Raw genomic sequence first — 16940 nt, 5'->3', positions numbered from 1 at the left:
CCCGGAAGTGCTGCCGGAAGTGCTGCCGACGGCGGCCGCGCCGAGTCAAACCCCGTCGCCGCGCGTTTACCCTGCGTGCGCAACATCCGGGCGCCCTGAGGAGCTGCGCAGGCCCCGCCCCCGCGGGTTTCCCGCCCTTTTCTGAGGCGCCATGAAGTGCGCTGTGGGGGGCCCTCACCTGCGAGGTAGACCCTGAGCGGCCAGGCAGGCAGCCACAATGGGGGCTTGGCCTTCTAGAGAGAAGCCAGATCCTGAAATCTGGGGCTAGTCTGTGGTCCTTCGTGCCCACTATGTGATGTGGAGATCTGCGCCTCGTGCTCTGAAAACACCCCTCTGCCTGCGTGGGCCATGGCTCTGCTTTAGTCATGGGTGCTGAGGGGCCTGGGCTGCCTCAGCTCTGCTGTAAAATGGGGGCCAATGGCTTACACCAAACTGGCAGGTTGCAGGCTGCCATCCAACTCAGGCAGCAGCAGGGTCCCCGCTCCCCGTCAGGCCCCTGCCTTGACGTCTGAGGCCTGCGTGCCGATACCTATCCATCGAGGCATCCTCAATACCTATCGATCGGTCACAAATTTTCAAAACGCTTGTGTGTCTCGCTTGTCTGAGCAATGCGCTTCACGTGAAACTAAACTGCACCTCGGTGCTCTGGATCGCATCGGGAGGTTTCTTTAAAATGGGTGCAAGGAAAAGACAAACTTTTCCATCTCGTTAGGTAGTCTGGAGGCCGTGTCGTATCGCTCTCCTATCGTTTAACCAATAGCGGGTGTAAATTGCGCCCTTTTTTTCTGTCTTCTCTAACAGTGTTTGGAAGAGCTATACATGCCATAGCCCGTATTAGTGATGAATTTTGGCTTGACCCGATTGAAAAAGGGGTAAGTCCGTTGATTTTAATTGAGTAGCCTTGAGCAGGGAACGGATGTTTTTGTATTAATTGACAGTTTGTTGGAGTTTTTCCAAAATCTGCAGCGTGCGGCATGCTCTGTTCCTTGCCCCTCCAACTTTTGAAATGATCGTCCTCCATTTTTTGGCATCTTAAGTAGTTAAGATGCCAAAAAATGGAGGATGATCATAAGAACAGGGGTGAGACTTTTCTGATACCAGTTCCGATAAAAAAAAAAAAAAAAAAAGTCTCACCCCTGTTCTTGTTAGGTTTGACCTAGAAACCACTACACAAAGCCCAAGCAAAAGTCTCTGTTCTGTAACTAATGCTCAATTGCAATGATAAGGAGAAGACAGTCTTAGATAAAGGAGACTTGAAAACAAAACCAGAATTAGTGGAGTAGGGCAAAGAGCTGATTTAAATATTAAGATTCACACCCCGAGGTGGGGAGAAAGTATGCTAATGAAACATACATGTATGGAAATGAGATACATAGCTAAAACACAGGTATAGAGACATGCTCAGTAAAGAACTCCTTGCGTCACTCCCTTATAACCAATTAGCAAACAAGAATGCTTATGAAGGTCCAATACTCCTGTATAAAAGATGCTCATAATTAAGAATCTGTGTGCTTGTTACGTGAAATTATTCCGCTTGCACCTTGTATTGCTAGCAATAAATCTTTATACTTTCACCCCTGGTATCTTTATTGGCTTTTGCATACCGGGCACGATCCCAGACTTGAGCTGGGGCACAACATTCTTACTCTCTTCTTCCTACTTTCTTTTAATTTTGATTTAAACTGGAGATGGTTCAAGGTATCGGCATTACCGTACAGCCATAGATTTTTAACCATTACATCTGGTTAGGGCATCAGTTTGATATCTCATCTGAAATTGCCTCTTAAAAAAAATATGCTGGCATCGACTCAGTTCTAACCCAAAGGAAAGAAGGTCACCTCCTGAATCGGAGGTCGTAGTTTGTGATGGTATGGAGCAAGGCTTCTGATCACCAATTAAGAGACTGTGTTTTTTATACTGCACAGTAGACTAACTTTAACATCAAGTGTTAAAGAACCCCATGCATGACCATTTTGCTGCATGTTGGCTAAAAGGGCTTGAACTATCTGGTTTTGCTTCTGCAGCCACCAGCCCAAAAAGCCCTTACAAATTTTGGCTGCTTCTACATGCTTATTAAATGCGCTTTTGCTAATGCACGTTAACTTTAGTACCTCCATTGTGAGATGCTAGAAAAAGGCCCATTCGCCTATTTTAATGCACATTAGTGAAAGTGCATGTTTTTTGTGACACTTTAATGTGCATTAAAATGGACTCATGCGCATCAAAGCGCATGTGTAGACCTGCCCTTTAAGCATGTAAGCAATCCTCGAGACATTAATTGGACTAGTCACATAATTCAGAGCTTTGCTAGATCGGGTCCATAGTATCTAGATAACATCAGCCACGTCTCACTAGTAATAACATTGCAAAAACTGATTAGTTTGAAATTTAATGTTTCTGTACGTGACTGCATCCATCTATATTTACTATTGTATAAAGTGTTTTGCAGTTATAAGCAAAGAGTAAAGTTTTAAATAGCCCTTTTATATTTGGGGCTTTATTTGCAGCTTGGTCTGTTGCAGTTTTGTATGAATAAAATATTACATCTTAATTTATATTTTCAGCTTGCTCTAAGATCGGTGAATTCTTCTAGGTCAGCATATGCATGTGTCTTCTTTTCATCTATGTTTTTTCAACATTACTGCTGCGTGACTGTGTCTGAGGTGCATCAGGGAGAGAGACAATTACACTTTCCTTGTAAATTAGTAATGAAGGTAAATGTTAGTGGATTAGTAAATATACTTTTTAAGGAGAAGATCAGTTAAAGTTTCAAATCAATAGGATGACACATTACTGCATTTGGGTGGAATTCCTTCCTTGCAGAAGTCCTTTGAAGCTCTAAACTTTGGTCCTCAAAGATAACTATGTTAAGAAGAAAATTAGCATTCACTTATTATATATGTGCTTCCCTGGGTGTATCATGTTTTTAAATCAGCTTCATCGTGCTGGAGAGGCAGGCAGTAGCCCCAAAAGCAGGTTTGCTGCAAGCCAGGAGCACTCCAAGTAGTTGCTCAGTAATCTATCTTGGTCATTTCCTGTTGCACTATAGTGGAGGAAGGAGAAAATCACTGGTTTCTTTAGTGTCCACTTGGCCTTTGGCCTGTGAAAACAATAAGGAGAGCAGGGTAGGAGCTTGCTAGCATCTGTTAAAGATTAGGAATACTCGGCAAAGGATTTTACCACGCAGCCATGTAAGGTAGCCCAAAAGAACAGATAAACTAGGAACGAATTAGATAAGGCTCCCGATTCTCTAACCCAGCCCAGGTTAGAGCAGGCTCTAGACTTGTAGGAGCTGGAGCAATCAAGAGTGCAACACATCCCAACCATTCTCCCTATCCTCACCTGATACAGCTCCCTGTACCCAGGATTGTAGGAGTTGGCTATATTGGCCCCACACCTACTGGGGAAGGAAACTCTTAATATTTTGGGTAATTAATTGTTGCTCACTTTACGCTCCTTGAGTGACACAAACAAGAGAAAAGGCTACAGAATCAGCCCCAAGATACTGATTTGGGGTTTTGACCTTCTGAAGTACGTTTGGCCCTCAGTCTAAAAGGGTTGACACCGACGTACTCTAAATGCTTTCATTGAATAAATGTACATACATTGTTATATACAGAACTCGCAGATCCATCCACCTCCTATGCCATTGCTAATGTAATTGTGTGTTTACTGATTTTGATTAATACTATTTGGTTGCTTTTACTTTATGTTATTGTTTATATTCTTCTTTGTAAGTGACAAGCTGAATTCTGTGGATTGCTTTATGGGAACATTGCTTTATTAATGCACTTTTTCTTATAGTCTGTCCTTCCCATATTCAGATGTCTAAACACACTAGAGAGGAATGTAGAGAAGTGCAACATTTATACAAATGTCAATGATTGTCATGTAACTTTTCAGCTCTTCTGCAAGCATGGTAGGTTAAATATAAAATGACGTTGTATAGCATTAAGTACCTTACGCTTGTTAATTAAATAAACAAAGATGACAAATATTTATTATATATAATTGAGTGACTTCAGTTCTGGGTCTAACATTTTCTATTAAACAATTATTTCGTACAATTTAGTATTTGACTTTGAAATCAAATAAAAAATAATTATTTTTTTAATTAAATGTAGTAAGATTTTAGTGTATTCAATTTTTATCTGTTACAAACAGATCTCTTTGAGATGCAGTCCATCAGATGATAAATTCTTAATTTCTATTGGTATCCTCACAGTGTATGTCTAAAGGCATAGATCTTGGTAATTATGTAAACGTTTATACACCTTTTGAGGCGCTTTTGTTTGTTTGTTTCTTTGTTTAATGATCTTTGTACCAGCCAAACATTAAGGGTTTAATTATGCCTTTCTGGCAAACTCCAACCGTCAGTTGCTTTCTGCAGAATCAAGCTAGCCTGCTGCTTGCTTCTTGCAAATCACCTAAGTTGCAGAGAAATCTTGAGAGATCCAACTTTTGGAAGTTGAACCTCCAGCTTTTACAATGAAAGATATTCCTAGTGAACAGAATTTAAATTAATTAAATTTCCTCTGCTGTTAGGAAGATATTAATGGAAGAAGAGGATGGGTTCTTTAACTGATTATTTTTTTGTTAACTGAAATTAAAATTAATTAATAAATGTTAAGCTTAAGATAACATGCAAACATGTAAATTTTTGTACATTTGTTTGTATTTAGGTGTTATAAAAACCCATAACCTGACTTTTCAAGAATGTGACCCCTTACAAGCTGTTTTTGCAAAGCATATGTGTCCTAACATACTGAAAGTCCAGTCAAGGTAGTAAACTCAATATATTCTTTATAGTAATAACCATACAGAATGAAATGCACTTAGCCATTAATGGGAATCAGGTTCTGATTAAAGGAACCAGGAACAAAAATATTCAGGGATCTTGAATTAAACATAGTAACAGCTAAAGTTTGATGAGCTACACTGAATTCTAGTTCAGTTTGGGGCCTTTGGTCCTGGCCCACTTTGTCTCTGGGTGAGGTCTAGAATGCCATTTCTACTCTATTAAGTGGTTCTATATAAAAGGTTGTTATTGTGTTACTACTTATAGTTTCTCCACATCTTCCAAATTAATTTAGCTCATCTAAACAAATAAAAGGCTGTTGTGATTTTTCTTTTTACACAGTCATTGCTACAATCCCCATTCAAAACCTGAACATTTAAACAGGGTTATTTTTGGCTCTGTACTTATCTATATTATAAAGATTCTGTACTTGAATTCGGTTAACACTTCTGTTGATGAGAGAGCTCTGAATTGCCTTATTCTTATGTAATATTGTTCTGTAGTAACAAAAATAAATGCTGGTAAAAATGTACTTTTATTAGAAAGTAAATTCTGACTGTTTTCACTCAAAAGTTCTACTGAGTAAGACGGCCATTTGTGCACAGTCACTTTACTCACCATAACCACTACTTAAATCCGGGCTCTCCCTTTGTGGCTGAGCTGTGTAATACCAGGGAGCATCTAGTCCTTTTTGATTAAGGCTGGCTTCAGGTGAGAGGTTAGGGTGTGCTAATTGGGGTGGGTCACAAACATGAGAGCTTTCCAGAGCAGGGGAAAGAAAGGGGAGGCAGAGCATCTTGTGCTTTGACAGATAAGCATGGACACATCAGGCTATGGTATCCCATCAGCCTAGGGTTAGAGAGGATGGGAGTTTTGGCCAGACTATAATTTATGTTTGAGAATGAAGCTAATTAAAAGAGTCTGAGACTGGATGAGGGAGTGTAGCTGGCTGCATTGTGCAGATGGTTATATTAAAGACCCAATTACACATGTTGCTAACAGATGGCATAACTGTAATGAACATATATTATTTACAATATACACAGTAAATGCATGAAATATTGGAACTGTGGTGATACAGAATGCTTACACAGCATTAGCTCGTTCTGAGTAGGGGTACACCTGGATAGTTAGATGGATCTACATTCTCTAGATTGCTTTGAAATTCTTAATCTCACTGTTCAGCTACTAGAGGAGCACAGTCCTATCAAACCACAAAACATAACTGAGGTATAATCTGAAAATAATTGTAAGTGCATAGTAGGGTGTGACAGGGTCCCCCCGGCATGAGATCCAAATGTTTAGACTGCTGAGCATAGAGTGAGTCTGTGTACAACCATGTGCAGACAATTAAAATATATAATATATTGTATATCAGTTTAATACACCTGAGAAGTGATAAAACAAATCCATTAATTGTTCCCCTGAGTTCTTTTTAAAAATTAAACCAGCCAATAGTGTAAAATGGATATATTTTTGCCAAGATGGAGAAGGCATCATATTTGACTATGTAAACAATAAAAAATAAAAAACAGCAATTAAAATGTTCCTAAAAGGTACTATTAAAGAGGCAGTATTGACATAACCGACTGTGTAGTCGGGAATGTTTTCAAAGGTCTTAATAACTAATCTGTAATAATCTTCTGTCCATTTTCAATGTACACCTTGCAGCAAAGCATGCCAGGGTAAAACAAATGGAGACAGGGATCATTTATAGGTTTGGATTTTTGCCCACCTATTATTATTATTATTTATATTACAGTATTATATAATACCTTGGGATACCAATCAAGGATCAGAACTCCATTGTGATAAATGCTGTAGAGATGCACAAAAAAACTGTGAAGAGACAGTTATTACCCCCAGAAGCATGTGTGATATGGTGCGAGTAACCCCATTGAAGTCTAGAACATAATCTACTCAGGAAGCCATGCTGAAGCATTCTGGAGATGGCTGTCTCCCAGTTTTCCATTTCTAGAAGGAAGGTTTCTACAGCTACAACAAGGAGTCACTGGAAGTGAGAAAAAATGAAGGGTTTCTTGGAGGAAAGATTCCATTACATGTGATATTCACATACTGACTGCAAAAGAAATATATATGACAAACAAAGTAACAATTAAAGTGTAGAGATACCAGTTAAAAGTAAAATTCCTGCATTCCCATTAATTGTAAACTTTGAACAAACCAAAATTGAATATTATTTTGTGTTCTACCAAAAATTGAGTTGCAGAAATAATGTTGGAAAATCTAAAAAAAAAACATTAATAAAGCAGCCATGTCTTCTGCCAAATTAACTTTAAACAAAAATACCAAAGTACATTTTCATAAATAGTAATGTTAATTATCCTAATTTATGGATGTAATGTTAATTATACTACTGGTTAGATTAAAATCATCATATTTATTAACACTTACAATGAAAATACAGTTGATAACATTTTAAGTGTGGCAAACAACAACTTTATGTTCCTTTTGAAAGAAGTTTAAAATGTTGTGACAAAGTGACCTAATTTTCATAACTAATATGAAGAATAAATACTAGATAGTAACTTATAGTCTTTAAAATTACATTAAGATTTTATACAAAATTTCTTAGGCTGCTGGCTGATATCATGATTCATTTTCCAACCTGTCAAGAGGAAGTAACTTTAGCTATTACTCCAATGAAAGTGTGCTTTAAGAGTTATACTGAGGAGGAGAGAGGTAAGAATTAACTTATAATGTAAAGGCTGACAGGTCATTTTAAATTCATGTAATAAAGTACATTTAAAGCACAATGGAAAATGTTATTATGTGGCTGGAAGAGGCTTTCAAGACAGGGAACAGGTCAGGAAAGGAAAATGGAAAAAAATTCCACTTTTAGAAAGTTTGAGGAAAACCTGTAATCAGCCAGACTCTTTTTTGCATCAAAATTAGATGCCAGGCAGAGCAGTACATCTAAATTCAAGTTATTTGCTTTAGGCCTGAACTATGATAATTATTTTAGCTTAGTAGCAAACAAAAAAAGACTGGGAAAGGAGAAGGTGGAAAATAATTTTGCACTGGAAAAACTACACAAATAGTTTAATATAAATACCATCATTATAAATAGCCATCGCGGGTAGAGAGCATACTTCTGAATGCTAGTATACGACAGCAGTGTTATATGGTAGCTAGCTTAACACCATTGTTGGACATTGCCATGAGGGGACTACAAGGTAATCAATCAACATGCAATTTGAAGATGGGGTTCATAAATACATTGCCACTCGCCCCGCTCCATCTGTAAAATACCTGTCACTGGAGTTGGAGAGTGAGTAGGACCCCAAACGTTTGCATTCCTTCTGTAATAGGCAAGGCTGATTGATGATAGTAAACTGACAGAGAGAGAGAGAAGCTTTTGGAGGAGGATGGAGAGATGGGGCTATAGAAGCAGAGAGGATCAAGTAGCAGAGTGAACAAGGAAACTAAATCAGACCAAAAGAGAAAATAACATTTCTCAGAAAGAGGAAGTTTTAGAAACATGCAATTACAAAAGATTTAAGGAAAAATACAAACAATGAAAACACTAAGGAAAGGTATATCAAGATATAGAAGAAAAAGGAAGATAAAAAAAAAAGGGAGGATAAAGGAGACAACTTACTGTTTTTTTTTCCATTGAATATTTGCTTCACCAAACATCCTAGGCCATGTTCTGCATCACTAGTGCCCAACCTTTTCATCCCACAGGCTGGATGGGCAGTGCCAGGTCCATCTGTGGGCTGAATCCTACCAGTGGGCCCAATCTGGCACGCTTGGTAGGTGTGGCAGGGACAGATCTGGCAATGGGGCTTGGAAATGTTTAGGAATATTGCACAAGTAATAGACAACGTTAATGGTTTTCTGCTTTAAAAGCCTTTTTTTGCCACTGTCTGCCTCTGATATACTTCATCAAAGGGGTTGACAACTATTTAAAAAACCTCACTTCTCATGAGGCCTTTACATTAACTTTAATACCTGTTGAAATAAACAGCTGAAAATACAGTTATAATGAATGCCCTGTGAACAACACAGTCATTGGGAGTGTGCATAACAGACTGCAGTTGCACCACACATCAAAAAAAAATACAGGTTGCTTTAAAAAGTCTTGGAATATTCAAAGCATTTATTTTTAAATGGCTTATAGCTTCATATTTGACTGAAAATACTTTAAAAATCAGTTCCAGTGGACCAGGATTTTATCTCATGTGTTTTAACCTTTGCTTTTCTGCTAATGTTTGAACAGATTTTTCAAAGGCAATGCACACTGAGATACAGCTTCATCCAGAGGAATTTGACTACTTTCAAGTTGGAGTAGACTCTGAAGTAACATTTTGTCTTAAAGAACTGAGGGTAATATAACATTTTTGGTTGATCGCTTCTCAGCGTCTTGAAGGCTCAGATCAAGTTTAGCTCATTGCCATCACTGGTGTTTTTATTAATGCTGTCTTAAAGCCTTTCTATTTCTAGGGACTACTCGCGTTTGCAGAGGCCACTACTGCTCCTGTTTCGATTCACTTTGATGTGTCTGGAAAGTAAGTTTTTGAATGAACCAATACAATATTAATGTATGTTTAATTTAGTTGCTATATCAAATATAAAATAACCCCTTAAAATAACCAATAGGTCTTGAAGGGGAATTAAAATGCTGTGTTTTTAGTTAAGTGGTCATACAAACATTGAATAGTATTTCATAGTGCTTAGGGTCAGAAGGGACCTAAACAGATCATCAGGTCCAACCCCCTGCCCTAGGCAGGAATGGGTAACACAGTCATATCACCCCAGCCAAATATCTGTCCAGCCTCCTCTTGAAGACCCCCAAGCTAGGAGACAGCACTACCTCACTTGGGAGCCCATTCCAGAGCCTGGCAGCCCTAACTGTAAAGTAATGTCTCCTGATGTCCAGCCTGAACCTGCTCTCTAACAATTTGTGGTTGCTATTCCTAGTAACCCCGGGCGGTGCCCAGGGGAACAGAGCCTCCCCTAATTCTCACTGCCCCCACAGTGAGTTTGTAAATGGCCACCAGATCCCCTCTCAGCCTTCTCTTGTGGAGGCTGAATAGGTTCAGGCCCTTTAGCCTCTTCTTGTAGGGCCTGCCCCACTGCCCTTTGGCTATGTGAGTGGCCCTCCTCTGGACCCTCTCAATGCTAGCCACATCCCTCTTGAAGTGCAGCGCCCAGAACTGGACGCAGTACTCCAACTGCGGCCTGACCAGTGCCGCATAGAGGGGAAGGATCACCTCCTTGGACCTGCTTGTGATGCATCTGTAGATGCACGACAAGGTGCGGTTAGCCTTACTGACTGCTTCCTCGCTTTGATGGCTTATGTCCATCCTGGAGTCAGCAATGACTCCAAGATCCCTTTCTGACGACGTGTTGACAAGGAGGGTGTTCCCCAGCCTATAGGTGTGTTGCTGGTTCCTTCTTAGATGCAGCACCTTGCACTTGTCTTTGTTGAATTCCATCCTATTCTCATCCGCCCACCGCTGTAACCTGTCTAGATCTAGCACGATTCCACCCCTTCCCTCCAGCGTGCCACAGTGGAGGCTCTTACTTGAGTAGGGCTTACTTAATTCAATCCATCACTGACCTGTTTTTCAAGATTGTCAAGCACTAAAAAACCCATGGAAGTTTAAAGTGCTCAACACTGGCAGTTCAGGCCACAACACACTTCTCTTGGGAATAATCTAGAGAAAGAAGTCAAAAGTTTTAGCACTTGTACACATGTGTAAGCAATTGTAGTAAATATTTTAAGCACAGGTTTTTAAGCAAAATTCCATGGGTTTTACTCACTGGAGCAATGTAAAGCTGTAACAAGAAGCAGTCTCATAGCATTCACTAACTAGTGAATAAACAAGTAATCCTCCATTTATCAAGCACCCATTCCAGTGTGGATATTTCTGTGTGGACACATATTCACACACACAAGACATGGCTAAAAGTATATGAGGTATGGCTTCTCTCCCCTAAATATGTGTATATTCACGCAGATTAATTTTCAACTTTGTTCTTAGACCAATTGCTTTCAGCATTGAAGACATGATGGTGGAAGCCACTTTTGTTTTGGCTACATTAGCAGACATTGAACACGGGATCTCTCGGCAATCTCCGTGCCTTTCACAAAGGCAGAAAAGGTAATGCAAAATTTGAGGTGTGAGTTTTGGGGACTTTTCATCTAAGGAGCAAAAATCTACTTGTCTCTTGAAGTTTTCAATTACAGTGAAATTGAGGTTGAAATGAAGAACTCTATTTGTATTTTTGTACAGCATTCATAACCATGATTCTCTTGTCCCAATATTAGGTGAGATTGCTTAGGGGTCAGAAGGGAGGATTAGATTCAGATTAACCAGCTCCACCAGAAGAGAAAAAGCTGATAGTACAGTATGAGACCCAAGACAGAGCACCATTTATGAGGAAAGAGCAATCTCTCCTACTAACTGCTTATATTCTAAGTATCTGTCTCTCTGTATGGCCTCATACTTGTAAAATAAAAGCTAGCTCTCCAACACTTGGAGCATCCCATTTCCTTCTTAGACCTTTACCTATATTGTACTTCCTATCAGTTATGGGTAACACATAATTAACCTATATTTTCTTATTTCTCTAGCACAATATCCAGAAATTGGTTTGTAAATTAACTGTTATTCCCTCAGGTCCACCTTGACAAAAGCTTTTGCAGATAAGACTGAAAATGTCCCAAACAGCTCTGCAGACAAAAATAGTAATTCAGAAAGAATATTTTCAAAAAAGCTGTGTTGGAACAGAAGTATGTGCAACTATGCAGAGTCATCAGTAGAATTGCCAAACCTTCCATCAAGGAGAGAAGCAGCAGGTGACAGCACAATGGTGGAAGCGGTAGTGCCAACAGATTCTGATCATCACAAGGTAAGGAGAATGCCAAATCATACCTATGCTGTAAGCCAAAACCCAACAAAAAATTGGTTTATCCCGGACAGGAAGAGAAATGATATTCTTAAATGGCTAGTAGTTGCATGTATGTGCAACCCCAGTCCCCACATTTTAGCATTAAATTTGTAATGGAGTGCAGTTTCAGGGCTCACTGTAGAAAAGGCCCCTTGTACTTTGCAGAACCACTGCATTGTTTTAATACAGTACATACAACATGTGCTCTTCCTTCCCCTCACACTTACCTGTGGCTTATAATTGAAAATACTAATTGACAGAACTATTTGAACTTTTAGCAACTGCTGCCACTCCTCAAGCAGTCCCCAAGCACTTAACAGTGTTGTCCAGGAGGCCTGTTTTAGGATAGTCTTCCTCTAGTCCACCCCCAGTGTGCATTTGGGAAGAGGGGAGGTTGTAACAATCAGTTCCACAAGTAGCCCAGCTCCCCACTCCCATCCCTGCCTGCAAACTGAACTCCATTCCTGATTCTCCGCCTTGCTGATACCTGTCCCTCTGGAACTACAGAAAGAACAAGCACTGTAATCCAATTAGCTCCCCCTTTTAAGGAAAGCTAAGCAAGAGACAACCGAGGCAGGTCCTGGCAAAGCAGAGGGAGAACAACTGGTCAAGCAATAAACTTCAGCAAACTGGCAAATTTTGTAGTAGAAATGTTGACTTTCATAATACCTTGGGTGGAAAAATAAGCTATAAGCTCTGCTGAATCACAGACTCCCTTGCTCCATGACTGAGATGAATCGGGCAGTTCAGGGCAGAATGAGCATTAAAAGTTGCCAGAATAAAGGAAACATCTCCCATATAGCGAATGCTCAAGTCACTTAATGACTTCAAGAAAACCAAGTTGGGAAGCTTATTTAAAATTCCAATTCTGTTGCAAAATTCCTTGGATGACTACCTAGAAGGGCCCACACCTGTGGGTATTTAGTGAGGTGCTGGGCTTTGTGTTGGCTGCTGCTTTACAGATTTGACCATACAATTTAGCTCAGCTACATTAGGAACCTGTTCAAATCAGTGGGACTAACCCTGTTCGATGAAATCCCCTGAAAAAGCAGCCTTTCATGACGCAGGTAAGTTGTTCTAAGCAGAGCCTGATTTGTAAGAGGAATATTCACAGTCATCGCTACCAGCCAGAGTAATGTGATAAGAATAGTAAATTCAAGAACCTGAGTAGTGTACTAGAAATGAGAGACTTTCTTGCTAACGGGATGAGCTACTCCTTCCCTCTTCTGGAAGAGAGGGAGTAGTTTAACATTTTCTCCCACTATTGGATTAATTTTCTTCCTACTCCTCTGGCAGTAGAATCACCTGCTCCATTTAACTTATTTCCAGAAAGATTGAGGTAGCACTATCTGCCCAGGCCTTCTTCCATTCAGTGTAGCCTATGTTGAGTGAGTGGCTGAGAATATGCAGGACTCATGCACACTGTGCAGACCACAGCTGTACATCAGCATAGCTGGTGTTTTCCTGAACTAGCATTAATAAATCTTTTAGTAATTAGGAGCTAACAACACATCATTCCCCTTTTAAATGCAAACCCGAGCACAAACTCAAGTATGCTCTCAACTGCTGACAGAGCCTCTAAAAATTGGTTTGAAATACCGAATTACAATGGTTGCTTTTAGTCTGCAACTGGCACGTTATCATATTCTGGAATGTAACCATAGATGTCAAATGTGTTTTAGAGCTTGCTGTAAGGCCAAAAGAGATTTGAAGTGTTATTAGAAAGACTGCAGAAGTAAAATCCCTGGAACATTTCACATGTACACCCTCACATTTCTAAATGTTGCATTTTCCAGTTTCATTCCCTGTTCTTTGGAGCAGTGTCACTTAACGATCCAGATGTCAACAGCCACACGTTCCATAGTTTGGCAACAGCTAGTGACACTGAAGAGGATTTTGACAACAGGCAGCTCTCTCCAGTCATCCAATGAGGAAGTTCCTACAGAGCCTTTACTTAGATGCTTACGTAGTCTTTAGAAATGGTTTTAGAACAAGTTGTTGCAGAGTTGTCTCTTTTTAGAAAGAATGTGCACCTCCCTTATGGAAATTTCACCACTATATTTAAATGACAAATTAAAACTGTGAATAGAAACAGTTGTTGTTGAATTCATCACTAGGTTTAAGCCAAAATTCACTCTCCAGAAGGCTAAAACTGCCAGCTCTCACAAGAACAGTACCAGCTGGTTCAGTTGTGCATATGCCCCCGCTTGCAAAAAGCACAAAGAAACTGCACTGGCCAGGACCCTATTAAATGGCTTTTCAGGATTCTTGAATTTCCTACTGTATTTACAGGTTAAACGCATGCAAGTCAATATCTATTTCAACTGTTAATGTTAATGGAAGTTTAGAGGTATGACAAACTTCCCTGTTTTTAACACAAGTGTTTTTTACCATTTGTAAATAATGTTGTGTGTCAGGCATTGTGTAAGATGTAGTTGGAGAGCATTTTTCATGGGCTCAGCACTGGCAAAGCTTGAAGGTTAAGAATCTTGGACCGTAGCTACAGAATACCCACCTGCTCTAGAATGGACAGGGGTTAGTACGCGAGAGCATCCAGCTACTGTCCACCACTTCTGACTATTCATGTGAAGCTCTCTTGGCAAGGCCAGACGTAAGACAAAGCGGCCTTTTAACTTTGGAGGACTGCCATTTAATTGAATCACGACCTGCAAACTACAGATTTAACACACACTGTATGGGAGCAAGTGTGATGCAGTCAGGTAGGAGATGGTTCTTCTGTTTTGAAATGGTGGCCTCCCCATTCTCCCAACACAAACCAGGAGTCTGGCTGTTTTAGTGTGGTAACAGCTAGTTACTTTCAGCAGCCTCACTCAAAACAGCCACCTCACCAGACCTATCGTCCTTTTAGTAAGAAAAAAAATCACTGCAGGAGAATGAGCACACAACTGTCTTTTCAAGACAGCAGAATAATAGATTAGTTGGATTTGTACATTGATACTAGGCAGGCATATGGGCAGTACCTAAGCAGCACGCATCTTCAATTAGTGCCAGAGAAGTTCCATGAAAAATGTTGTTGCACAGCACTTTGATGGACATTTTTGTGAAGTATCAGTGCTTCAGTCTGTCAGGCAGATTTGCATGTCGTTACAACGATCAGGTCAAGTGTCCCTTGGACGTTATGGACAGGGTCCTTTACATCTAGGTTTGAGGTTGGAGTGCAGCAGTTTGTTGTACTGTAGAACTTAGGAAAATTACTTTGGGATGTACAGACCCCAAGACATGGAACACTGTTGTTTTAACGGTTGGATTTTGGCCTGCCAAATGGTTTGTTAGTGAGCAGTCCACACCTGTGTCAAGAAAAGGGATGAGAGACTAGAATTTCTTACTGAAGTGCAATTCCAAAGTCGTGGTGTCAATCACCCCAGCAAGACATTCTTTGAATTTCCTATTAAATATTGCTTTGTATTGCACACTATATTCTCAGATGTGCATCACTTCTCTTGGCTCTTGGACTGCTACTGAGGACTCATTTCCTTATTATGTTTTTCCTTATACTAAAGTAAATTCAGGGTAACGGAGCTAGGGAAAGCCAAACAACATATAAACACAGAACTTGGGACTCAGTCATAGAACCAAAAAATACTCAGGTTGGACAGGACTTCAGGAGGTCGCATCTAGTTGAGCCCCCTACTCAGAGCAGGACCAGCCCCAACTACATCATCCCAGCTAAGGCTTTGTCCAGCTGGGCCTTAGACAAAAGTCCAGTGACCAGTTTTGAAGTGGATTTTTTTCTTGCAATTGTCATTTCACGCGTTTTAGTATAAATACTATATTTATTAAATATTTTTTTACAGTTCATTTAAATGTATTTACAGAACTATTCCTGCATAAGTTATTCTTCAGACATCCAATTCACATAATTGCCTCTTAAGTAAGCAAAGGTAATGATAGTCTCATTTAGCAAAAGCATCCTCATTAGATACAGACTCAGATTTGCTTCATTATTTCAGCTATCTTTGTCAGAAACTACTCCACACAGTCAATTTCTACATGTACAATCTGGTTTTCCATTAAGGAAAAAAAAAACATTACCCATTAGCAAAATACTTGCTGTTTCTTTGCTACATTTTTACACCCCTGCCCCCTCCAGATGGTTTTTTCATTCAATATGGTCCCCAATAGCCATCACTTCTTTAAAAATGCAAAGAGCAAATCTCAAGGGAACCTGGATGTTGCAGTTCTCCCAAAGACAGCTATGAAAGAGTGGCAAGAAACCACAGACTTTTCAAGCCCTCCACAGGTATATAACTGTACTATTATATCCTAGCCCTTCTCACCTACACACACAGTTATAGCAAAGTCCTGCAGCCGCTCTTACATGACTTGGCATGATGAATTACTACTATACAAAGATGTTTCATTCTCTTTAGATCATTCTTCCCCACCAAGCGATTCTTGATAAAAGCAAAGTCCCCTCCCGCAGCTGGCAGTCAGCTCATTCACCATCCAACATTTTCAAATCAAAACGAACACACCTAGGAGCATCCCTCCAGCGTGTCCTTCGAGACTAATCACCACAATTTAACTCCTAGGAAGTGTCGCGACTTTAGGCATCGTTGTAATGTCACTTTGAGTACATGGGCCCTGTTGTTTTTATTTTCCAAATATTGGTTGTGCGCAGACAGCTTAAGTTCATAGGAAGAAATCAGGTTCTGATATGTTTCGAGTGCACATCTTCAAACAGAAAAAAACCCAAAATTCTCAAGCATGTGATAAAAATATTAAATTCTTTATAATACAGTATTGCTTTATAAACAGATGGAAAAAAATCTATAAGCTTTACTGGTCTTTGGTGTGTCCAGTGAGGGATAAATCTATGATTTGTAAATTAAAAATCGAAATTTGTTCTTTGTTAAAGATCATGATGTGACACCAGGCAAGTGGCTTTCTATTTACTGCTCAGCTAAGAAGTGAATGAATGCAAAGAACAGGTTTTCGGATCAGACCCGCCAGGTGGCGCAGTTTAACCACAGACAGAAAGGCTGAATTTCTACGACCTAGGATTCCAGACCCTGGATCAGTAGAGGCAGAGCACAGCACGTGCAGTGTCTGAGCTCAGGGGAAAGCACCTTTGCCATACTCATTTATCTGATCCACATACACCCCTTCTAACTGGTAGTGACAGGGAGGGCTGGGCAGGGCTGTAAACTTGAGGGGAAGAGGGGGAAATAGTTCAGCTCTATAGGGACATGGAGGTTCA

At 40.0% G+C, this 16940-nt stretch overlaps 1 protein-coding gene and 1 long non-coding RNA gene across 2 annotated transcripts; one reads left to right on the top strand and one right to left on the bottom strand.

Annotated features, from left to right (window-relative positions):
- The first annotated feature begins 132 nt into the window (after positions 1-132).
- Positions 133-15487, top strand: RAD9B (RAD9 checkpoint clamp component B). The gene is made up of 11 exons (XM_006015186.3): positions 133-185; positions 802-872; positions 2565-2714; positions 3805-3919; positions 4683-4782; positions 7395-7501; positions 9042-9148; positions 9266-9330; positions 10810-10929; positions 11449-11680; positions 13516-15487. Exons 1-11 carry the CDS (start codon positions 152-154, stop codon positions 13648-13650), a joined length of 1236 nt encoding a protein of 411 aa, XP_006015248.1. The 5' UTR covers positions 133-151; the 3' UTR covers positions 13651-15487.
- LOC112549584 lies at positions 6666-9017 on the bottom strand. The gene is made up of 3 exons (XR_003093071.1): positions 8421-9017; positions 8072-8244; positions 6666-6809 (listed from the first exon to the last, which is right to left on the bottom strand). It is a non-coding gene; the product is annotated as an uncharacterized LOC112549584 (long non-coding RNA).
- Positions 15488-16940: the final 1453 nt, after the last annotated feature.

The sequence above is a fragment of the Alligator sinensis genome, unplaced genomic scaffold (assembly GCF_000455745.1).
Source record: "Alligator sinensis unplaced genomic scaffold, ASM45574v1 scaffold628_2, whole genome shotgun sequence".
Classification (NCBI taxonomy): domain Eukaryota; kingdom Metazoa; phylum Chordata; order Crocodylia; family Alligatoridae; genus Alligator; species Alligator sinensis.
The sequence above is the reverse complement of the archived record's forward strand: the minus strand, read 5'-3'. Positions and strand labels throughout refer to the sequence as shown.